This window comes from Lissotriton helveticus, chromosome 6, assembly GCF_964261635.1.
Source record: "Lissotriton helveticus chromosome 6, aLisHel1.1, whole genome shotgun sequence".
NCBI lineage: Eukaryota > Metazoa > Chordata > Amphibia > Caudata > Salamandridae > Lissotriton > Lissotriton helveticus.
The window spans coordinates 146,266,447-146,291,332 of NC_136067.1; the positions used below are offsets into that span (position 1 = coordinate 146,266,447).

Consider the following 24,886-nt stretch of genomic DNA (forward strand, 5'->3'; position numbering starts at 1 on the left):
GCCAGGCTGCGGGCGTCCCCGCTGCACACGCCGGAGGCGCTCCAAACTTTAGGCCCCGGCTGCACTATGTAAATTAGGCGGTAGGCCTCGCCAATGCCGCGTCGCTCGATGATACGGCCAAATTTCTTGCAGAAAGCTTAATATGACCTCCTGGTCACTGTTAACAGCATTATCGCAGCTTCGAACTGCAGTCTAGCATGCCATGTACGGATGTATTTCGGATATTTCAGCCTCGGCTGGCCATTCCGCAGCTCAGGGAAGCCACGCCCCCTGAAAACAGTATTTTACACAGCGGTCTAAATCAGCCTTTCATCCTTCTGAAGTGAATAAACTGAGTACCATTGAGTTGGGTAACATTAAACCTGTGATATTCAGTGCCAAGATACTCTTGGGTGAATGTGAATTTTACAAATACACATGTTCTGCTACATAATTGAGGTGCAAAAGGACGTTCACAGGTCTGGGCTCCAGTGCCACTGCACCTGCTGCATTATTGGCAGGTTATACCGTGTCCCCACTCCCTCATACACACCACCTAACTGCAGCTTGCCTCCGACATAAGGTACGGTTGGCACATTGCAGTTCTCTATTCGACATGAATATTTAATGTCTCAGCCAGTGTAAAAATAGATAAAATCACCCAAAGACAGCATTTTTCCCCTTCAAGGTGCCTACTTAAAACAGTATTTATAAAAACAATGCACTTTAAAATGTGTTCTAGAGGTTCCATAATTACACCTGACTAGGGTTGCCACCTGACCGATTTTTTTTGGTATTTTTTTACTGACTCCGCAGGTATTTTAATGTCCCAGATAGTACAAAAATTAGCATGTACATATCAAATTTATTTCTATCTATCATTAAAATTTGATACTTTTGTACGAGCCATATTTTATATGTTCCTTTTTATACAAACAAAACTTAACTACTGCATAAATAAAAAGACATTGCCATTTACAATACTAAAAGCTCAAACTTTCCTAATGCGAGACCTATTGCATTGCAAATGCTTGTCTTTACTGTTTCTTTTTATTTGCACGCGTAGATTCGTCTTCACAGTGATCACCAAATGTCGCCAAATGATGTAACCAATAAGAAGCTGGATCTTCCTAGTTGATTAATAAGTTACTTTATTGAATTAAGATGATAAATAGTAAGTTATAATGTTAACCCCATCAGGAGCAGCTGTCCTGCTGCTCAGCCCTCACCCAACTGACATTCACACAGCACAAGCGTTCCACTCATCCAACATTCTACAAAACATGCATTCTAGCTGAGCAGCAGGGAGACTCAAGATACAACATATCTCCCTTCGTTAAGGGAACAATTGCATTGTGGAATAAAACAGATGAACTAATCAAGATAATGAAATACAACATGGTGCTTTCAATCAGATTTGAATATTTTCGCTCTGAAGTAGTTGCAGGCGGTGCCCCAGCCAACAATCTTCGTGGAAAGCCTGGCCAGCGCTCTCAGTGCCTCATAACTCTTAATTGTGTGTTGTAAACAGAACATTCAGAACATTTGTAACTGAATACTGACATCAGTTCTATCTGCTCACAAGTAAAGTAGATTTATGTACACAGCCTTAATTTCTTACCACAAGCTTCCGGCTCCTTTAGGCACGGTTCGTTTCTCTGTACGGAGTGCAGTATAGCTAATGTAAACTTGTCGAGACTTCAGAAAAGGTCGAGGTTTGGTTCCATGAGCTATATTTCAGCAATATTGTTTTATCTTTTGACCCACGTCTTAAAATGAAACAACACGCTTTGTGGAGGTATACAAAATCACATAGCATAAACCTTTTGCTTTTCTAGCATTTATGTGGGTGCCATCGAGCTTTCTGAGTGGAAAGGGTTTGTTTTTAATAAATGATGTGTGTTTTCTTGGGCTGCATGCCTTTATGCTCGGTGACAGATTCTTGGACATTAAATGTTTTCAAAACATTTGCCCTCAAGAACTTTATTTTAATGGATACTTCTGACCATAGATTACAGACTTTAGGATACTCCCCGGGCACCAGGCTGGATTTACAAACAGTGCTTCTGCGTGATGTAGCCGAGCTGCAAAAAAGCACCTCTCTGGCACTCTGCCAGTTCCTTTCTTTCTGCTTCCTCCAGCATGGACTGCGAGCTCCCAGTGTGATAGGGAACATTGTCCCCACCCAAAACTACAGGTATTAAACCATGCCATGACTGAAGAAGACAGATGTCAGTCACAGACCTGATGTTCTCCCTGCATCAGAGCGAATTTCAGAAGACCACTTGTTCATTCTCCTGCAAGATGTGTGAATGTTACTCTCCTAGCGTGCTGTTGAGAGGGCACAGGACTTGTAAAGAGGAGAGGGTTGTTACACTTTCGTTTTTCTTGTAGTGAAAGGGGATGGGGGTCTCTGGCCTGTTCTGGACCTACCACCTTTAAATGCTTTTCTGTGGAAAGGTACATTCCAAATGCTCACGCTAGACCAGATCCCGTCTGCCCTGGACCCAGGTGACTGGACGGTGTTGTTGGACCTGTGCAGGACACAACTTGTCATTTGCCTGTGCTGCAGTCTCACAGGCGTTACTTGTAGTTCAAGGTAGACCAGGAGCATTTTCAGTTTGTTCTGCTCTTCTGCATCTCCACCGCCACTTGGGTGTTCACAAAAGTGTTGGCAGTGGATACTGCCCAGCTTCAGGGGTCGAGGATACCAGTTTTCCCCCACCTCAATGACTGCCTGTTGAAAACAGGTTCACCGCAGTCAGTAGAAGACCATCTCCAGATGAGGGTGAACCTCCTGGCATTGTTGGAGTGCACTGTCAAAAAGTTGAAGTTGCACCTGATTCCTTTGCAGAGTCTTTCATTCATTGCAGCCATTCTGGACTGCAGTTTAGGGCCTTCCCTTCACCGCAACAAGTGCAGAACGTCTGAGCTATGATCCTGATATTTCAGCAGAAGTGCTGGAGCTCTGTGAGAACAACTCTCAGGCTTCATTGCCCCTTAGCATCCTGCATCCTCCTCGCCAGTTACATCAGGTGTTGCATGCATGCTCTGCAAAGTACTCTGATGTTCCAAAGGGCCCAATGTCAAGGAAACCCAACAGATCTCCTCCAGATTTCGAGGCAGGTAATCTTTGGGCGGTCATCTGGGGAAGGTGGAGATCAGGGGACGCTGGTCTCAGATGGAAACTTGGCTCCACGTCAGTCTGTTGTAATTTCAGGCCGTTCGTCTGGCTCGGAACGACTTCCTACCATCCATCAAGGGGAAGCTGGTGCGGGTTCTTGTGTACAAAACCCCCACCATTAGGTACTGTAACAAGAGGTAAGGTGGGGTTATGGTAGGATGCTTTGTGCCTCTGGGGTTGGTTGAAGCGCTAGAGCATTTTAACCAAGCAGGGGGTGTCTAGGAGATCATATGTAGTGTTTACATCCCGAGGTGGCACAGAGCAGTGAGGAGAGCCCTTACTAGATCTTGTTGCTACAGTTGAACGTGCAATGTCAAAAGTTTTGCTCTGTGGAATTTCCGCAAAAACGCTTGTGAGGAAATGCAGGCAGACTGGAATAGAGACCCGGGACTCCTGTATGCCTTCCTGCCCCTGCCTCTTCTGCCTGAGTTCTGAAACGATTATCAAGGATGAGCGGGCCCCAGTCCTTCTACTCAAGACTGGGCCAGGAGCGTGGGTACCCAGAACACCTGGGCATGAGCATCTGTCATTCGGGAGGATCTTCTATCGCAGCACAGGGGATTGAGTGATGGCTAATGTCTGCGTTTGATCTGCCGCCCGAGGTGGTGGATGCCATCCTTTCTACCAGTTGTTCCATAAAATCCATTTATGTTGTGTTTGTGAATTAGTGTGGTGATTGAAAAATCCTAGTGGCTCTCCCTTCTCTGGTTCAGTTTTGTGTGGAAGCTGGTTTGTCAGCAGGTATGCTCTTGTGGTGTGAGAGAGGCTGCTCTATCCTACAGGTGTCTTATGATTCTGTCCCAGTAGAGCTACCTGTGAAACCAGTCTATTTAGGTGGTTGTGGTCCACTGGGCCTTGGTTAGATCAGCTAATTGAAAGCCAGCCTCACTCTATCCTACCCTGAAAACAATCCTCGCCCGCGTCCCTGGGCTACTGGTGAGAGAACGTGGCAACCCCCCTTACCTGGCTAGCCTAGAGACACCTGCCCTCTCCTGCTGATGGGTTCAGGGCAGGTGGCTGACCTTCTTGCATTGTCTATCTGCTTTGAACACACTTTGCGGCTAGTTGGTGTTGGAGAGGATACAGAGACGCGTGCGACTTATGTGTTTTCATTACAAGTCGCTTCCTGTTACAATAATAGGTGCTAATTATGTAACTTCCATTACTATTTTTAAATCATCATCTAGATCTGTTTATTTCTATTTATTGTGCTAGAAAATGCACGCCCAGTCAATTTTCCTGAAAATGTAATGTTTGGACTTTGGCTAAGATAATTGCCAAAATTTTTGTTCCACCCACAGAAAATCACTGACAAAAATTGTTGATTGGTTAGAGCATGTTCCCAGTCCAGGTTTACTCTTTGGTAGCTGAGCTTTGATTGTTTTTTATATATTGAATGGAAATGTTCTGGTTGATCAGATAGTGCTTAATTATTTTATTTTCCTTCTCCCACTGTAGAAGTTTCGAGCGGACATGCCGGGAGCCAGCAGTGCCTTTATTCCCACCATCAATGCCATAACCACAAGCCAGGAGCTGCAGTGGATGGTACAGCCCACCGTGATCACCTCCATGTCGAGCCTCTACTCCCGTTCGCACCCTTACAGCCACGCCATGCCTGGCTTGTCCTCTGTGACGGGGCACGCGGCTCTCCAGCGGCCCGGTGTCATCAAGACAATCGGCAGCACAGTGGGTCGTCGGAGGAGAGATGAACAGGTAATGTGTAGTACAAGCACTACCGGTGCTTCCTTTCATGCCCTAATTTCTCTTAACTTTTGGTTTCCACCTAATTTAAGCTAAACTTGGGCGACCCAAACTATTGTTTTCACTCTTCGTACATCCTGGTACCAGTGGCGGCCACCATAACCGAAGGGTGGTAGGGCATCGCGCGTGGGGAGTGAATATTTAAAAAAAAATACCTTTTGCTGCCGGCTGGTCCAGCGTCAGACCTCCTCGTGCCGCCTCTCCTCTTCCTGCCTGCCCCAGGGACAGCCTTACTGCACAGGGATTGGTCTGAGCAGGGAGAAAAGATGCCCCGCTCAGACCGGGGAGTCTGTGGGGTTTCTCCAGCCCGGCTGCTCAATGCAGCTGGGCTGAAGAAAACCTAAGTGCGCATATGTGTTTTGGTCGGCCTGAGACGGCTGGCCAAAACACATATGCGCACTTAGGGAGTGGAGTGCACTAGCACTCTCCTCCCATACCTCGGCCCGCCACTCCCAACAGCACTGGCCAAGAATCAGCAAATGTAAATTAAAACTGGCTCTGAGCCACGCAGTGTGGCGACGCTCCTCCGCCATTGCGGAGGAGCCGCTACTGCCTGGTATACCTCAACTTGGAGCATTCCACAAATTTGGCCTGCTACAGACAGAGGTGGCCCTAGGTATTAGCTTTTTTCTGAAATAGTTGCAACATTTGTCCGTTTTTGCCTAGCAGTCAGAAATGGCAACTGTTTTATTCCTCTTCTAAGATCTTCACAGTCTCGGCCACAAAAAGGAATACTTTCATGAGCCCTAAAGTAAACCTGCGAATTTCTTGAAAATAATCTTTTTGTAGTGCCAAAACCCCATATCTTGGTGTTGCTTCGATATCTACATAAATTGTAGACTACTCCACACTAGACGATTGAGAGCTGGCACACGCTTGTTTGCTGTTAGGATGATGGAGCATGTTTTTGTGTGTTTTTTTTCCCTCTCACATATGTACTACATTTTCGATGCAAAAACGTCCTCCTCATACTCTGAAAATACGGTGGCAGGTGGCTGACTGAGGCTTTGCGCACCTACTTAGAATATTACAAAGTCACGCCTTTACGTATATGAATGTTTGCACCGCTGATACTCAACAATGGCATATTTGTTGCAGTCGTCAGCAGCATTTTGGGTCAGGAAATTCCTCATTCTGCGATTTGGAATTTCCACCTTAAATTAAACACTTTCAAAGCTTGTGTATGCAACCCTAGAACTTCTCTTGCCTTAAGGAGAATGGCCCTTTGTAGTCGAATAGAACCAGAAGACTTCTCCACACCACTTCATAATGTTTCTAGAGTTCTTTTTTTATTTTTCTCATGCTTGTTTTTCAACTGACTGGAAAATGCTCAATATTTTTTCTTTTCTATTGTTGTGTCAAAAATGTACTTGATTGTGTAAGATTCAAGCAAAAGTGGGTGGGGGAACAGTTCAGTACATGGAAGAAAGCTGAGGAGTGAAGGTGAGCAGGAGGAGAAAATGCAGGAGAAAGGTAGTGAGAAAAAAGTGAAAAGTCTGAAAGGGAGCCATTGACTTCCTGCACTGCAGCAGCACAGAGTCCTAACGCAGTGTTGCATTATCATAAGGGCACGCAGGGGTCAGGCATAATGAAACAAATCCGCAGATGTGTGCGGGGGCACCACCCTTGGTTTGGTTTCCTAAGAATGCCAAAACTACTTTCTGGAATTGGTCATGAGGAAAACTACTATACTGCAAGCTCTCCACAGCCGCATGACGTTTGCTGATAAGGTTTCAGTTGAAAACTCCTTCGCTTTCAAAGAAGTCTCACCACATGCTTGCGCTGCACAGTGACCGCACACCCCTGAGCAGGCTGGCGAGTTGTGCAACCTTTTATCTGCTAAGGAGCAGGGCTCTGTCCTTCCCTGTCCCTGCTTGCATGTTCACTTTCCTCTTGCTCAATCCGGCTTCCTGTTCCTTCTGCACCCTGTCACCGCTTTCGCTTCTGCTGTGCAACTGCTAAAGAAACCACAAGTGACAATAGACTCAGACTTTTTTTTCTTCTTTTTTTTTCTTGTGTAGCTCTCACCTGAGGAGGAGGAAAAACGCAGAGTCCGACGAGAGCGGAACAAGCTGGCCGCAGCGAAGTGTCGCAATCGCCGCCGAGAACTGACCGATAAACTCCAGGCAGTACGTACGGTGCACATATAGACGCCTCGCAGAGGAGGCGTAAGATAGGCTTGTCAAAATTGAAAATACATAGCGTTTAATACTGGTAGGGAAACACAATAATAGCCTTATAGTCTGCAGCTGAGGGCTATACCCGCTGTTAATGGCCCAGTTACACAGGGCTCGAGTCGGGGTACCACGCGGGTGGATGGCGTCCCCCCACTTATTTTACCGGGAGCTCGATACCTATAAACTGCAACTGAGTGTAAGCTACCTTTCATGACGTCACTTCCTGTCGTGACGTCAGCGTCCCCCCACTTATTTTTTTAGGACTTTTGCCCTGGCCCTGTACCACAGTTATAGGCCCCAGTTGCAGGCCAGGCCAGGCCCTAAAATGAGAGAGCCAGGGGCCTTTAAGAACTGGAAATTCCACTGGCAGAAAGGCTATAAGGCTTTTCCACCCACTTTTCCACCCACAGTGTTTTAAATTAAAAATGAGAAATAAACAGACAAACATCGGAATGCTGGCGCGAGAAGGCTTATATTAGCCATTATTTGCCCTGGGCCACTACAGTGTCTTCAATAGAGTGCACAACATTCCCTTGTTCTAATAACCGTTAACTTAATATGGTTAATAGTTTTGTTGGCTGTATTAAAGGTTTTGGAGCCAGTCCCTTGCTGGTTTCTGGCTGCTTCACATTCCTCCTTATTAACATCTCTAAAGGTAAACATATGTTCTTAAAGCTGCGTTGTGTAGGACACCTTACATGCTGCATCTCCTCACGAGGACCTCAAAAACACCTCTTCACAACTCCTGTTCAGGGTTGTGTAAGGGACATCCTGCCGGGCCGTGAGAGGCATTCCAGGGCTGCCCCTAGATATAGGACGTTGGGGGGATTTTAGGCGCTGGGCCTATCCAGAGAAGGAAGTCCAGTCCTGAGGCAAAATAGCCGGGAGCTGGAGGTACTCTTGCAACAAAAATTAGCACTTTGATTTTAAAACTTGCTTTTTTTAAAAACTGTAATACTTGCACTTTGATCTTAAAAAATTGCATTTTACTTTGTCTATTACTTACTCACCCTTCTCTGTGCTGACGCGCTCCTGACACCAAATCCTTAGCGCACAGCCGATCTGAAGGCTGTTCGCGCTCTTTGCAAAACAGCGGCCGCCATCAACAGAGGCGTGCGCGCTGGCCACGCCCATTTAGGCCACGCCCACTCAAGCCACGCCCCCTGACAGCGCTATAAATACTCCGCTTTCATCTAGCGCTTGACTGACCCTTTCACCCAGTCCTGAGGCAAAATAGCCGGGAGCTGGAGGTACTCTTGCAACAAAAATTAGCACTTTGATTTTAAAACTTGCTTTTTTTAAAAACTGTAATACTTGCACTTTGATCTTAAAAAATTGCATTTTACTTTGTCTATTACTTACTCACCCTTCTCTGTGCTGACGCGCTCCTGACACCAAATCCTTAGCGCACAGCCGATCTGAAGGCTGTTCGCGCTCTTTGCAAAACAGCGGCCGCCATCAGCAGAGGCGTGCACGCTGGCCACGCCCATTTAGGCCACGCCCACTCAAGCCACGCCCCCTGACAGCGCTATAAATACTCCGCTTTCATCTAGCGCTTGACTGACCCTTTCACCCAGTCCTGAGGCAAAATAGCCGGGAGCTGGAGGTACTCTTGCAACAAAAATTAGCACTTTGATTTTAAAACTTGCTTTTTAAAAAAACTGTAATACTTGCACTTTGATCTTAAAAAATTGCATTTTACTTTGTCTATTACTTACTCACCCTTCTCTGTGCTGACGCGCTCCTGACACCAAATCCTTAGCGCACAGCCGATCTGAAGGCTGTTCGCGCTCTTTGCAAAACAGCGGCCGCCATCAGCAGAGGCGTGCGCGCTGGCCACGCCCATTTAGGCCACGCCCACTCAAGCCACGCCCCTTGACAGCGCTATAAATACTCCGCTTTCATCTAGCGCTTGACTGACCCTTTCACCCAGTCCTGAGGCAAAATAGCCGGGAGCTGGAGGTACTCTTGCAACAAAAATTAGCACTTTGATTTTAAAACTTGCTTTTTTTAAAAACTGTAATACTTGCACTTTGATCTTAAAAAATTGCATTTTACTTTGTCTATTACTTACTCACCCTTCTCTGTGCTGACGCGCTCCTGACACCAAATCCTTAGCGCACAGCCGATCTGAAGGCTGTTCGCGCTCTTTGCAAAACAGCGGCCGCCATCAGCAGAGGTGTGCGCGCTGGCCACGCCCATTTAGGCCACGCCCACTCAAGCCACGCCCCCTGACAGCGCTATAAATACTCCGCTTTCATCTAGCGCTTGACTGACCCTTTCACCCAGTCCTGAGGCAAAATAGCCGGGAGCTGGAGGTACTCTTGCAACAAAAATTAGCACTTTGATTTTAAAACTTGCTTTTTTAAAAAACTGTAATACTTGCACTTTGATCTTAAAAAATTGCATTTTACTTTGTCTATTACTTACTCACCCTTCTCTGTGCTGACGCGCTCCTGACACCAAATCCTTAGCGCACAGCCGATCTGAAGGCTGTTCGCGCTCTTTGCAAAACAGCGGCCGCCATCAGCAGAGGCGTGCGCGCTGGCCACGCCCATTTAGGCCACGCCCACTCAAGCCACGCCCCCTGACAGCGCTATAAATACTCCGCTTTCATCTAGCGCTTGACTGACCCTTTCACCCAGTCCTGAGGCAAAATAGCCGGGAGCTGGAGGTACTCTTGCAACAAAAATTAGCACTTTGATTTTAAAACTTGCTTTTTTTAAAAACTGTAATACTTGCACTTTGATCTTAAAAAATTGCATTTTACTTTGTCTATTACTTACTCACCCTTCTCTGTGCTGACGCGCTCCTGACACCAAATCCTTAGCGCACAGCCGATCTGAAGGCTGTTCGCGCTCTTTGCAAAACAGCGGCCGCCATCAGCAGAGGCGTGCGCGCTGGCCACGCCCATTTAGGCCACGCCCACTTACACTCCCTATAAACATGTGCATGCACAGGAAGCGCAGCGGACGAGCGCAGCGGGAGCGCCGGTTGCGCGCCGAAGGCGCGCCTAAGGCAAGCCCGTCTGCGCCAGACCGAGCCCAGAGCCTAAACTCCTGGCCGGCCACGAAACCCCCCGTATCAAATACTCACAGGAAACTCTGCACCAACTCAGAGTACCGTTAAACACTAGATGCATCGAACCTATCAGCCTGGAAGACGAGCATCCTAGGTGCCCGAACTGCGCCTTCAGGTTCACGCCCTCTCACCCTCCCGAACCAGTCTGTTTGGAGATGGCCCTGCTGAACTGCAGGTCACTCCCAAAGCACCAGACAGAAATTAACCTATTATTAACAGAGTCGGACATTGACGTTCTGTTCTTAACGGAAACCTGGCTATCCACGAGTTCCAACCCGGATATTGTCCAAGCGCTACCTCCCGGGTATCTCATTAAAACTCTCAACAGACCGAAGGGTACCGGAGGGGGTATTGCGATTATCTATCGAGATAGCCTTGTTTGTCAGTTCAAAGACAGCCCCATCCTAGATAGTGAAAATGTGCTTTTTTCTTTACATATGCCACCATCTACTACACTATCAGGGGTCCTAATCTACCGCCCCCCTGGTCAGGTAGGGCGCTTCATAAACTCACTTATGGACGCTATCTCCTCTCTGGCCTGTGTGACTCCCAACTTTACAATCCTCGGCGACTTAAATCTCCACTTCGATGATCAAAACAATAAATCCGCCGCAGATTTAAAAACCGACTTAATTTCCCTTAACCTACAACTTCTCAGCAACGATCCCACTCATACGAAAGGACATTTACTGGATCCCGTTTTCTCTAATCTTTCCAAACTTTCTGCTCAAACTCCCCTACCCCTTCCCTGGTCAGACCACTTCTTGGTTCCTTTTAAACTCCAACTTCCAGGGAAGATGGTAGATTTTCCTCGCCCACAGGCCCCGTCACGCCCATGGAAAAAACTAGACATAATCCTTTGGGAACGCTCTCTGTCTTCCACTCTACCTACAGTAGACCCAGATCCGTCTAAAGCTGAAATCCAGCTACATAAATGGATTAGCGACTCCCTTAATACAGTCCTGCCACTCAAAACCCTCCCTTCCTCCAGGAAATCCTCCAAACTACCGTGGTTCACCGACGAACTACGTGAATTAAGAAAGAAAGGCAAAAGGCTAGAGCGCCAATGGAGAAAGAACTGGAACTCGGAAGACAGAAGTGAATATAAAATCCATATCAGGCTCTATAAAAACGCTCTTAAATCAGCCCAGGCCTCCTATTTCGAAGAGCAAATAGCCACAGCGGCAAATTCCGCAAAAGAGACCTATAGGATAGTTAAACTCCTCACCAAAATTCAGGACCCACCGTCACCACCAGACCTGGACGGCGCAAAATGTAATCAGATGGCCGAATTCTTCTCTCAAAAAATCGAAAAAATCCTGACTTTCCTCCCGCCTGCCACGACCACATTAGGAAGCCCTAACCCTTTCCCCCGCCAAGACACCCCGAGGCTATCCTCCTTCCCTCAAATCACTATCGAAACATTTCTTAACGTCCTACATAAAGTCAAAAGCGGCGCTCCATCAGATCCAGCCCCGATCAGTAAACTAAAGCTAGTTGCTTCCACCATAGCCCCTCCTCTCACCAACCTGATCAACGCCTCCTTCAAGAACGGCTCAGTTCCGGCAAACTGGAAAAAAACCACAGTCAAGGCTCTCATAAAAAAACCGCATCTAGACCCCACAGACCCATCTAATTTCAGACCGATCTCACTGTTACCGGCTATTAGTAAAATCGCCGAGCGTATTGCAAACCAACATCTCTCCGAGTTCCTAGAAACCAATCACCTTCTCCGCCAGTCCCAGACAGGCTTCAGACCTGGACAAGGGACCGACACCGCACTGTTAGCCGTAGTCGAAGAAGCCAGGGGCATATTGGACGTAGGAGGATCAGTGGCAGTGATCCTCCTCGACCTGAGTGCCGCCTTCGACACGGTGGACCACGCAACCCTTGTTCACCGTCTTGGGCTGATAGGAGTGGAGGACTCCGCACTAGCCTGGATTTCTTCCTTCCTTGAAGACAGGTCGTTTCAAGTAGCAGATGGGCATTCCACCTCCACGGCTCAAGCACTCAAGTGTGGGGTGCCCCAGGGATCCTCCCTGAGCCCCACACTTTTTAATGTACATGGAACCTCTCGAGGAGGTTGTCAAGCCTTTTGGCATTAAATCAATAATGTATGCCGACGACACCCAGCTCGTCGTCTCCCTCAACCAGTCTGACAACGCCCTCCCCAATCTATCCAGTTGTCTGGAAAAGGTACACCAGTGGATGTGCGATTCCCGATTAAAATTGAATGGGGAGAAATCAGAAATACTCCTCTTGGGAAACCCTAAGAAAATCCCCACTCCCCTCCCCTGGCCACCATGCATGGGAACCCCGCCATCCCCTAAGCCCGAAGTAAAGAGCCTTGGGATATGGCTGGACCAGGAGCTCAGTTTTAGGACCCAAGCAAGGAAAACCGCGGGAACCTGCTTCGGCCTTATAAAGATGGCACGAAAAATTCTACACCTACTCCCCCTCCATTCCAGGAAGCTCCTAATGCAGGGGCTGGTGAACTCCAGATTGGATTACGGTAATGTCCTTTATCTGGGGGCCCCAGCCTCTGTAGTCCACAGACTTCAATGTGCACAAAATGCGGCCGCCAGAATCCTCACAGGAACCGCCGCAAGGAGCTCGGCCAAACCAGCCCTTAGAAGCTTGCACTGGCTACCAGTAAAGGAACGGATCAACTTTAAGTCCCTGTGCATAGCCCATAGAATTATGCACAACGAAGGCCCCCCCATCCTTAGGCCACTTGTAACAAAACAACAGTCGAGTAGACAATTAAGATCAAACTCCCTTTCCCTTGCAAACGTTCCAAGAATCAGGAAGTCCAGAACAGGCGGTCGCCTGTTCTCGTACAATGCCCCCAGACTATGGAATGCCCTTCCTCTCTCCCTGAGGCAAGAACACAATCACCTCAGGTTCAGGAAACAACTAAAGACCCTACTCTTCCCCTGAGCCCTCCATCCTGTCTCCTTACCCCACAGGACAGTGGTCACTAGCGCTGGGATGCCCTAGGGTAGCTATGCGCTCTATAAAACCCAAAATCAAATCAATCAAATCAAGTGTTCACCACATAGGTCTCCCAAGCCCTGCTGACTTCACCCTCTCAAGGGCAGGATTGTTTTTGTATCTAAAATGGTAATGATATAGACTCATGCACCCATACCAGGTGGTCCCTCACCACCCTTGCTTGCTCTGGCTGCACCTCTTCTTAGAGGTGACCTCCCCACAGGAGGGAAGAGTGGGTAAGAGGAAGGACGGAGAGCTGCCTGGAGGGCGGTGGACAGGACATAACGTACCCCCTGGCATCCTGTATAAGTCACATAAAGGGTCTGGTGGCTTAGTGGACTAATGCATCCGCTGCAGGGGCCTGTGTTCGACCTCATGGTCACAGGTTCAAATCCCAGCGAGTCCACTCTGCCTCTCATCCTTTCTGAGGTCGAAAAAATCAGTACCATTGAGTTGGGTAACAATAAACATCTGTTATTCAGCGTCCAGACGTCCCTTTGGGGGTGAACGTGGGCTTTACAAATAGACATGTTATGGCTGCCGTTTTGTTTCCATGGATGAGGGTCGAGCACAGCATGGCACAACACATTCTTCAGAAGGATCCCTGAGCTGCCTTGGTGCTGAGCACTAGGTTCATAAAAACAATATTGTCTCCTAGATTGGACATCAGGCTTGCCTTTATCATAGATCCTCTTGAAGTCACTGAAACATTCGCACAGACTTGATGAATACCGTAAAGTGCTGTAACGTCAAGTGCGACTGAAAGATCTGCTATGCAACATGGTAGTATTTGCACCCCCCCTTCCAAATCCCCCTAAAATATCAGTTTAAGAACTATGTGATCTGGATCGACCCCCCCTTAGGTACCCATGCATTATTATACCAGGGGTTACTTCTTCCATAGCCAGCGGCTTGGAAACAATTCAAGGGGTTTCAAGTAATAGTCTCATTAAATAATTCCACCTCTTGCATTTATTAACAACGTAACCATGCTTCTAATATCATATTTGTTTAGTTATTCTCCTCATCTGATTTTCCAAGCTGGTGATTCGCAATGAGAAACAGCTCAATATATTGCTGTTGGAACAGGCGTAATATTCAGATTTGGCGTAAGGAGCATTTGGACTTATCGGATAGCCATAGGAATGAATTCGACATAGCTAATAGACTACATGTCCCAAAATTATATTTTTTGTTGACTCTTTATAAAGCTTGTCTCTACGAATAGCAGGTGTGAGTGTGATTGACAGAGATAATATTCACTAGAGGATGAATTCTTTATAACTAACATTAAAATAGGTTCAATGGAAAAGAGACAAACAATGACCCAGTAACAAATACAACACAATAATAATAATCCACATTTGTAAAGAGCGAACCATCACCCGTTAGGGTCTCTAGGCACTGGGGGTTGTCGGGAAGATTAAGCAAGCTATTGCCCAGAGTCACATGGTGCTGGGCTAATCTGCCACGAGCCCCGGGGATCGAACCGTGATCCCCGGGGCTCGAACCGTGATCCCCAGAGTCAGTCACCCTGGCCACGGCGCCACAAACAGTGTAGCATATTAGACAAGAAAACAAATCCTGACTAAGACTAACTAATAAGCTTGTAAGAAACAAGGAAGCTTCCGTGGATGTAAGAACCTTTGGAAACAAGGGAGAACAACTAAGAAATGGAGCGAGAGAAAGGAAGGCTAAAACAGTTCAGGCAGTTCTTGTCAGCAATGGACTGTTTATTCATTTCATTAAAGTGCTTGTTCCTCGATGTGGTTCCAAAGCTGCATTTTCCTCCGCCACTGCTAATTGTCTTATCGCACAAAGTTTACATCCCTTTTTTGGGTGACTGTTTTCTCACCTGGTGGAATGGTGAAGAATCTCCATACAATGGACTGTGGTGGTGACCTGGGATTCTCTGCTTGGCCATTCTCTAGTTCATTTCTCTCCTGTTCAGCAGCTATCAGAGAAGTTTGCCACCCCCCAAAAATATTCAGTAAAGAAGCATCATTCTGTTTGCTTTCCTGCAGAGCCCTCCAACTGGAAGGTGTGCCATAATTTGTGCAAAGAAGTGAACATTTTGAATGTGCAACAGTTTATTCTCAGGAACCAAGCCAACCTCTTCAATGGTCAAAAAAATATTATCAGGTCATCTGTGGATCCAAAAGAAGGCATGGTGGGTCTGTTGTTTTAACAAGTTACTGGGTTTGTAGGGCTCTTTTTGGGATTGGAGGTACTCTGAAAGGAAGCCATGTGACCACTAGAGAGTCATGAACCTCTGCATCCTTCCAGGTTCTTTTCTCATCCATGGCCTTTTCAAAGAAAAAATGATTTTCATGAAAATCAAAAACATTTTGGGAGGAAAATTATTAATTTTTAAGAGATACAAGATAGTAGCTGCATGATTGCACTTTTCTTAGAAATCAGGATTTTACTGTTGCAGACTATTTATTTTTCTGTATTTATGTTTTTTGCTTCCTATTTTGTCTCCTAGTGCCACATCCTTTACTGTGGAATGTATTTTTCTCACAGTGTGCAAATCACAATTTTGCTCAGAATTATGATTTTCAAAATGGTGGGAATTTTTTTTGTATCCCTTCCATCAGCTAAACACGTTTGGCAAACACTTCAAATGTGATTGACAGAAATGGTGATTTTAGAGATTGGGGTTTGCAAATGACCAAGATCTACAAAAGTATTATTAACTCTTTCATGCCCACCAAATACTTTTTTCACATGCTAGTATCTAAAAAAATACTGAATAGCTTTACACCTAACCACAAACATTTCTACTTTCATACAAAGTGTGGTGTAAATCTCTTCATGCAGCAAAATTTTCTGTGGGAGCTAAAATGTCAAAACGTGTCTTTTTATTATCCCTCCCATACCTTTTTTCCCCTCACGGAACTGCACAAAAAAGTGGCATGGTGGACCATAGCTGCATACACTAAGCGAGTGCCAAATTTGAGGTAGATCTTCTTTTTGGGGGATTTATATTCTGGGCAAAATAAAGAATGCACTTTCAATTGGAAGTGGTGACTGCCTCCCAAAACACCCCCCCCCCCACTATCTCATCTGTCCCTCAAAATATCTTATATTTTTCAAAAGATCTGCAGGGATATGACAAATACTTTTGTGGTGAACGCAGCCTAGCTGTCAAATTTGTTTCCAAATTGATCATTTACCTGTGCAAGCAGAAGAGGGCATTAGACCCACAGTAGTTGTTCACTGGAAGGATAACAACCGTAGTAGCAGAGTGCAGAGACTGGTGAATTATCCCTTGTGCCTACTTATTGGAATTGATTGATCGAAGAGAAGTTGTTGCTTTATGTCCCCTTTGTTCTGTAAAAAGTTATGGATATGAGCAGCTTCTCAGTTTTTTATTAATCTTCCTGGCAAAGTTTTGACTGCATGGCTTCTCCTGGTCACACATTGGTGAAAAACAGAGGTGAGGGGAGAATGGGTGTCTTGTATGCATGCGTGTGTTCGCCACCACGCAGGAGTTGGCAGGTGGTGGCAAGGGCTCAAACTATGTAGGCTGAGCAAGAGGAACTTCTTCCAGTAACCACTGCAGTGCAACTGAAGTCTGTGTGAAGAGATATATTTTAACAAACATACATAAGCTTATATTGAAGGCAAACAAAGTTTTCACATTGTGTTTGTGATCTTTCATTGTTTAAATTGTTCCTCTTTGTTTTGCAGGAAACAGAGAAGCTTGAAGAAGAGAAATCTGTGCTCCAGAAGGAGATCGCAGATCTCCAGAAAGAGAAGGAGAAACTGGAATTCATGCTTGTGGCTCACACACCGGTTTGTAAAATCAGCCCGGAGGAGAGGCGGAGGTCTCCTGCGCAACCTCTCCACACAGTGCGGACCCAAGCGAGCAGCGGTGTGGTGATCAAAGAAGAACCTCAGGAGCAAGCCATCCTGTCCTCCGTTATCGACAAGGCCCAGAGATCTGTCATCAAACCGATCAGCATCGCCGCTGGTTACTTTGGAGAAGAGCCACTGAACACTCCCGTTGTGGTGGCCTCCACTCCACCAGACACACCCAGCACTTCTAACTTTGTGTTTACGTACCCTAGTGGACTGGAGCAGGATTCTCCCATGTCCTCCTCTGAGTCGTGTTCCAAAGCACACCGCCGGAGTAGCAGCAGTGGTGGTGGAGGTGGCGACCAATCTTCGGACTCTTTGAACTCCCCTACCCTTCTGGCACTATAACCAGCACCAGGGCTCTTCGAGGAAGAAGGGGAAACCAGGAACGGTTTCTGAGCACAATGAAGCAATGTTGTACAGCACAGAATGAAGTGCGGCTCCTCTGAGTGGGCTGCTGGGAATTGGATGAAAATAGGAAGCGTACAAGGGATCGAATCCCAAAGACAAACCGAGAACACTTTGAGGAAAAGCCATTTCGAGAACTGGATCCGATTCAAACACTGTTAATAACTTGACTTTGATATACTCTAGAGCTGGAGAACAAACTCCTCAAGACCAGTCACACATTCCTTGCAATATGTTGTTTCTTACCTTGTGGTTGGCGCCGTTAGTTCTTAAACACTCTGATTGGTGGCTTTAGGCTTCCATTGTCTGCATTGACATTTCACCTCGCGTCTCTGCTGTCTAATTCTTTGTTCATTGGTGTTATGGTTGTATGGTGCTTGGTTTAGGGAACTTTTATTTTATTGTTTTCTGTTTTGTTGCTTTTAGATAAGCAAAGACAAATTTTCAGTATTTGTTCAAGGTACGGAAAGGCAACACATAGCCAAAAAGAAATTCTTAAGGAGGAGGGTGGTTAAATAAGAAAACAGTGATTGGTCTTCGGGTCATTTCCAAAGAGTTTGCTGTTTTGTGGGTTGCAGCACTTGGTTTGAAGAAAGTTTATTAACAATATAAAAGAACTACAGGTTTCTTCAATGTTCCAAAGATGTATTCCTTAATATCTTCAAAGAAGAAGTTATTGATGGATAGTACACAGAAATTGCAAGCTAAGCACAATCAAAAATTCTTCTGGTATGCAGACAGCTAAACTCCATATTGAATGTGTGCGTGGACCCCCTGATTTTGGTTATCGCTTGGCTGGTAATGGCTGAAATGCCATGCGGTTAATGTATGTTGAGCCTCAACTGTTGATCTGAGGATATCCTTATATGATGCATCAGTGTGTGACTGCACGCATCCCCGGTGTTATGACATTTACACAGTGGCCGTTCCAAAGATCTGCAAAAACAATTAAAAGAACAGGTTCTTGGGTGCTTTTGACAATCAGGTTGTGATTTCATTTGTTTGCAACAATCCTGTTGCCTTGTTGTACAATTCGGCCCCATTGCCTGCTATATTTCATTTGTGGCCTAAATCATGGTAAGGAAATTGCTATATTTGTCCGCAGTGGTGCGAGCAATAATTGAACTCTTCTGGTCACTGGGGAGTCCAAAGTCACAATAAGTGTCTTAGTTACCAGCAGAGAGGTACCTGAACATGTTTGGAGACAGCTGAGAGCAATGTGTGACCCCGATCCGGTCTTCAGTTAAGTCTGCTTGAAATATGAATGAATCGTGCTGATTTGAATGGTGTAGCCCCCAGTGCTGATGCATTTTGTTGCTCAGTTTTTTTACTCATTAACCTGACTCATTCCTTTTCCTTGGGATGGCAGAGAGTCACACTTCCACTGAGGCGCTGCCTCTGGTGTCCAGGCGCAGACCATCATCTTTGCATAGGTACAATTCTTCTCCGTGTTGAGCCCTGTACCAAACCGGTGTACAGAGACTTACGGCTTCTGTGTACCACCATATTTCCTCGAAGCTGTCTGCAAACAGCTACAATACTAAATTGATTAACAAAGCGGGCACCATATTTTGGTCCATAAAGTAGTGTTATTAAATCACTCTCCACGCTGTAAGAACGCTTTGCACAATTCAGGACACTGCTCCTTCTAGAAGTTGGAACTGCACTTCGGAGGACACCTGACATCCCATATTTTCAGACTTTGCTATTCCAGCATGGAAATGGTTAATCCATGTTGTGACTCTTATTCCTTTTCATTCTCCATGGCTACCTGGACCTCACTACATCAACCATTGCTTTTGGGAGCAATGGTGTAGCAAGGGCACCATGGGTCCTGGTCATGCAAGGAAAAGAGGCCTTCCTGTCCCTTATTTAGGTTCTAAAATGCAGCCATAACTGGAGGTCAGTGGGCCTAACACTCCTGGGTCCTGGTGCCACTGCACCTGCTGCCCTATTGATAGCTACAGCCCTTAGGCAGCAGATCAATTGAGCCCCAGGCCAAGCAGTACCCTGTTGGGTGATTCTTGCTGTGTTGATGAAATAGTGCGTTCTGATCAATACAGCTAGAATAAGGCAGACTGGTCTTTTCTGAGGCCATAAAACCTTCCTTTACGCAGCACACTATTTGCATTCTTAAAAAGGCCGGGAGAACCTCCTATGTTTCAGAAAAAGACATGATTTTTACTTTAATTGACAAAGTGCAGAGAAACCTGAAGTTGATAAACTTCAAAAGAATGAAACAAAAAGCACAGCAGGCTGGAATACGCCCACAGCACATGCAATCACTTCTCTTATGACTACGGCAGCAGAAAGGCCCCGCCCGTGTTTGGCAAGCCACCCCTGTACCATCGAGTATGCTTTTACATTCAAGAGAACATGACTGGATGACAAAATTTGGACGGTAGAATTCTGACTGGTTTGAGTGGGTTAGATTTTTAATAGCTTGGGGACAATGACGTGAACATTCTAATTCAAATAAGCTGTCATCCCCCAATTCATTAAGGATGTGCGCCCTTATCCTTAATTAGGTGCACACATGCTTTCATTTAAGTGCCAATTTTTATCACGGATCCACCAGGATTACTTATTTGAATTTGAATTACGAATGGCAGGATTGCTGAGTGATCTAGTCTGCCTACATTTAGGTTGTGTGCCTTCCAGAATGGATCCTTCTAGAAAAGGTGGGGATCTGTGTGGAGAATCACCACATTTCTGGGAATGATCCCACCCTGAAAACCGTAGAGACTGACTGCTGCCAAAGGTGGGAGTAAATCAGTGGGAAAGAGGGGGAACCACCATTGCAGCTGGTGGGGGTATATGAGAGAACTTTAAATGACTTTTCCACATGCCTTAAATGTGCAAAAATCCATTTCCTTATGTATAAATGGGCACAGAGAGTGACAGTCGCTGGTTTCTAGGATCACACCTGAAATTCTTTGAGGGTTCTTGAAAAGTTAGAAATGTACTGCAAAAGTAGATGTAATACTATGTCTGTACGTTTCCACTTCTCTTTTGTGAATCGTACTCTGTGTGATCTGGGTTTATCCTTTTCTCTCCCAGTGCCTCTCCTCATACATTTAAACATTAAGAGCAGGTAAAGGTGCATTTAAGCACCATACATGAACTTGGCCTTCTTTGTCAACTGGGAGCATTCAGTGAACTCATATTACTAACTAGTTTACTGCAAAGTCCTACGGGTGACTGAGGCATCCTATTTGACTCCAGTTTTAGTATTGCAGATCTCGTTTGTGGTGTGGTTGGGGGTGAGAAGTGGTGTGTCATATGGTGTAGGTTAACAAAGCGGTTTGAAACATTTTCCACCCCAGTCTGTTCTATACTTAGGGTTGTGGGTGGAGGTCTGTGCCTTCCTATTAGATGTCGTTACCATAATAATTTCCAAGACTCATGTTCTTTTGTTGACAGATCCTGTCCTTTTTTAATGATTTATTCCAAGTGTGATATCATATCCGGAAAACAGCCAACACGTGTTTCGCCCGGTGGCCAGTTGGTCGAGGGCTTTCTCAAGGCAGAACGTTCAAAGTCTGGTCTTTAATCCGTTAAATGAAGAGTGAAGTAGTCTCTAAGACTCTAAGACTGTACAGTTGTACAGTTTTTATATTTTATAAGATCTTGGAGTTTAAAGACTATGGTCTAAATAAACAGAGTTCTCTCTCTTGGAAATTATTATTGTAACAACATCTAATAGGAAGGCACAGACCTCCACCCACAACCCTAGCTATAGCGTTCCGAGGAGCTCTTGGGTGCAGCCATTGTGAGGCGCGTGCCACCAGCAATTGTGGGCCCTCACCACTGTATCGTGAGGCCAAGACTAGCCCACCCTTTCCAGTAACCTGTCCTATAATTGACTCCATTTGTACGGATGAGGTGCAGAGCTGCCCGAATACATCACATTGCGAGACACCCTAACCCATGTGCCAAACCTATTTGCCTCTCTATCAGACTGGTTGGATGCAGGATGTGTTAAGGGGCCCATTACCAGTGGGATATCAATCCCGATAGGGCAGGCACCCGAGATTAACAGGCTCATCTGGATTACAAGCCCCCGGCGAACACTACAGGTCTGGCATTTTTCCCCCAGGCACTTAGACTCCCCAAACTAGCAAAAATATGCAGAAATTGTTACAGAAACTGCTGGTTGGTGATCCACAACTCCCCACTCCGATAATTACCATTTGCCCCAAGCTTTTTTAGTTCTGAACGGCTGTGGCAGGGCAGAATGAGTTAGAAAAGTTTAGTGGTAAATTATAGCTCAACATGGCTAGTTAGTGACCTACTTGTGATGAGGCCATACATTGCATTCTACATAATAACCTAAAAAACAGTCCTCAACAACTCTTGCCCCATATAATATAGTGACTGATTAGTCTTTGCTTCAAGCTTCTGTGGTTGGTATTGACATAAATTGTGGCATCACCCTATCGCTACAATTGTACAGAGATGTGCAGCATGTCACCAGCTCTCATGTTGCAGTCTCTTAAGCTGTGGTTCACTTACCCCTACAATTACATTGAATTTTCATTGTCTCCTCCACGGGTCCCCCTCAAACAACTTAGTGCCTTATCGGTGCTGTGACAGCCATTTTGAAATTGAGCATGGCCGACTGCGGTTAGTGTGCTAGCTATGACTCAAGTCACAGCTGTTGGTCACATTTGCACTCTGGTTCCTGGTATGTAATGTAAACAAGGCCTGTACTTCATTTATAGTAAGGTTTGCTGGATACATTATGACAACATTTAGACAAAATGTCAACCTCTCAGATTTCCTAATTATTTAATTTGTATATAGTCTTTTGGGGATGAAACCTGTAGACTAGATAAATAAAGGAACCAGGCAGAGACCTGTGAAGTCAGGATATCTGTGCTTGGATAAGTATTGGGTGTCCAACTTTCTTCTTCGAGGGCCAAAGCCATGCTAGATTTGAAAGATAACCACTGACAAATTATTCTCCTTTTGATTGATTGTATGCTTCTTCTGCAATATCCTAGAAATCTGGATGGCTTTGTCCCTTGTGGACCAACTGGACATTCCTGGGGTGGTGCCAATATATCCAGGGTCAGAGGCTTTATCAAATGTTCATTTTGCTGCTTTCCACTTTTGGGTCCTTCTCATCAGTTTTAGATCCACCTCCTTTATGTTAATAAGGCACCAGTCTCTAGTAAAAACTAAATATACTAATGTATGGCTGTATCTCAAAACTGTCACAGCAGAACAAATCATTCCATGTGGATATTGGAGAGCAGTTTCCGAAAGTTTTCTTATATGTTCTACAGAATATCTTATTTATTTAAAATGTTTACATCTGTGTGTACTATTTTTTTCATGACTTAAATTGAAAACAAAAGCATTACACATTCCACAACCTGTTAGTCTACATTAGTTTGCAAGTCTGTCTTTAAATTGCTGAAAGTTAGTCTTGAAAGAGAGACTGGATCACTGCCTTGCAATTGTCCAGTCTAACAGACACACGATCCAGCAAACAAAATCAGACCAATGTAATCTGCTGCCTTTCAGCGTTTGGTTACATAAGTTGATCTAAAAATATACTTGATATTTAAATAAAATGTGGCAAATGTGCAGATCCGAGGTATCCCTTTATTTCATTGGTAAAGTAATGCATTGTTTGTGTACATAGTGATGTATTTGTTCAGATACAATTTTTAGCGATTTGTGCGTGAATACTTTGGGAGTAATAATGATCATCAGCATTGCCTTTGTCAGAGTCTTAAAGTATTTTCTGGTGTCAAATATTTAACTAGGTTTCAGAGGACTGTTCTTTTTTTTCTTACAATTGTTTAGATTAATTCATGTCAAGATATTTCTTGAGTGGGAACACTCCCCTTTGCCCAATTGTTTTGTATGTTGTTCTAGTCTGGATAGGCTGCCTAGAGATGTATACATGTTAGACTAATCTCTGGGCTACTATTTAAAAGGGCATCCATTTTGTTTTAAGGGATTGCCTTTGTACAGCAATATCGCCTTCTTGTGGACAATAAATAACCCTTTAGGATTATTTTCGGAATAATGACCATGCAAAGCAACATGAACTTTCTTTTTATTGGTTATCTTTGGCCCAACCAAGTTTCTGAGATCAGGATTTAGTAATATTTTGTGTTTTCTGTTTTTACAGAAATACAGGCCTACAGTATTTGCACTAAAAAGCTTGTTAGTAAAAGCTTGCTGCTATGAAAGAGCATACATTTTTGCTTCTACACTTTTATTTGATTCCAATTTTGTAGAATAAATAAAATTAATTCAGATAAAAATGCACTTTTTATTTCCTTCAATTCAAGTCCTTCATATAGTTATTTTTGGGATGGTTTTAGAACTGTGCACAATTTTGAATCATGGTGGTGTGTAAATAAATTTGACACCTGTTGTCCAATTTAGATATAGACACTGGGCTGTTTTGTGTGTATTCAGATTTCCACAATGTTTCCTTTCTGTTATTGTTCAGTTATTAAATGTTTCCTTTTTATAACAATGACTTGTAGAATGAACATTTTTTCAAAAAAACAATCCTTTTATGTTTTTGTCTTTAGTTTAATAATTTTTTATTAGATTAAGAAAACAAAATATATAATGAAAGTTACAATTATACGTAGTTCTCAACTATAAAATTTCATATCACATTGAGATAAGAATACATTATGTAATAGGAAAAAGGAAGAATCAAGAAAGGATCAAGAAAAGATAAAAAGGACAGGTCTAAAATGAAGATATAGAGTTCGAAATTGAGTGAGAAGAGAAGAAATTTGTAAGAGGTAACAAAAATAGCTCAGATTTAATTGTTTGTTGAAGACAAATAAAAAAAGTATCAATTCTGTGATCATCAGAAAGTAGATCCCACCAGGTAACAAACGATAATTTGAAAAAATATCCAGCAAGATGGTGTCACCTTCAATACAATCGCAATAAGTAGATCCAATAAATTAGGCACATTACTAGAATTGATACAATTAAATAACATATAGATCATAGAGCCACTGTCATTAGTGCAAGACCAACAAAGAGAAGAACCAGAATGATCAAACGTATTAGTATGAGCTGGAGTAAGTTAAGCTTTATTACAAATGGAAAAACAGCCATCAGAAAATGTGCGCTGCTCTGGATCCTTTAAATAGTTTCAACCATAATCCAAAACTAAACTGGATGTGAAACATTGAAATAATCTTCCTATAAGAATCAGATGGCACTTATAGCTGGTATCGAAACAGATTGTAATAAATTCTTATACATAAGGGTAGCTCTAGGAAGGAATCCATTCCAACTATCATTAACAGCTACACTTAGCTGAGGACAAGTAGTGTAAGGAGTCACAGGAGACTTGGAAATATATAATTGACAAGACATATATATTTACTAGGAAACAGGTAACTGATATTCTCCTGTAGAAAGTGAAAGGTAGCAATAACATTCT

The 24,886-nt window shown here is 44.5% G+C and overlaps 1 protein-coding gene across 1 annotated transcript in view; it reads left to right on the forward strand.

The window, feature by feature from the left end:
* FOSL2 (FOS like 2, AP-1 transcription factor subunit) overlaps nucleotides 1–23,732 on the forward strand; it is a 57,123-nt gene extending 33,391 nt beyond the window's left edge. The window contains exons 2-4 of the mRNA XM_078647506.1: nucleotides 4,622–4,876; nucleotides 6,946–7,053; nucleotides 16,873–23,732. Coding sequence (XP_078503632.1) covers nucleotides 4,622–4,876; nucleotides 6,946–7,053; nucleotides 16,873–17,388 — 879 coding nt within the window. The 3' untranslated portion in view covers nucleotides 17,389–23,732. The remainder of the gene's footprint in view (nucleotides 1–4,621; nucleotides 4,877–6,945; nucleotides 7,054–16,872) is intronic.
* The last annotated feature ends 1,154 nt before the right edge of the window (nucleotides 23,733–24,886 follow it).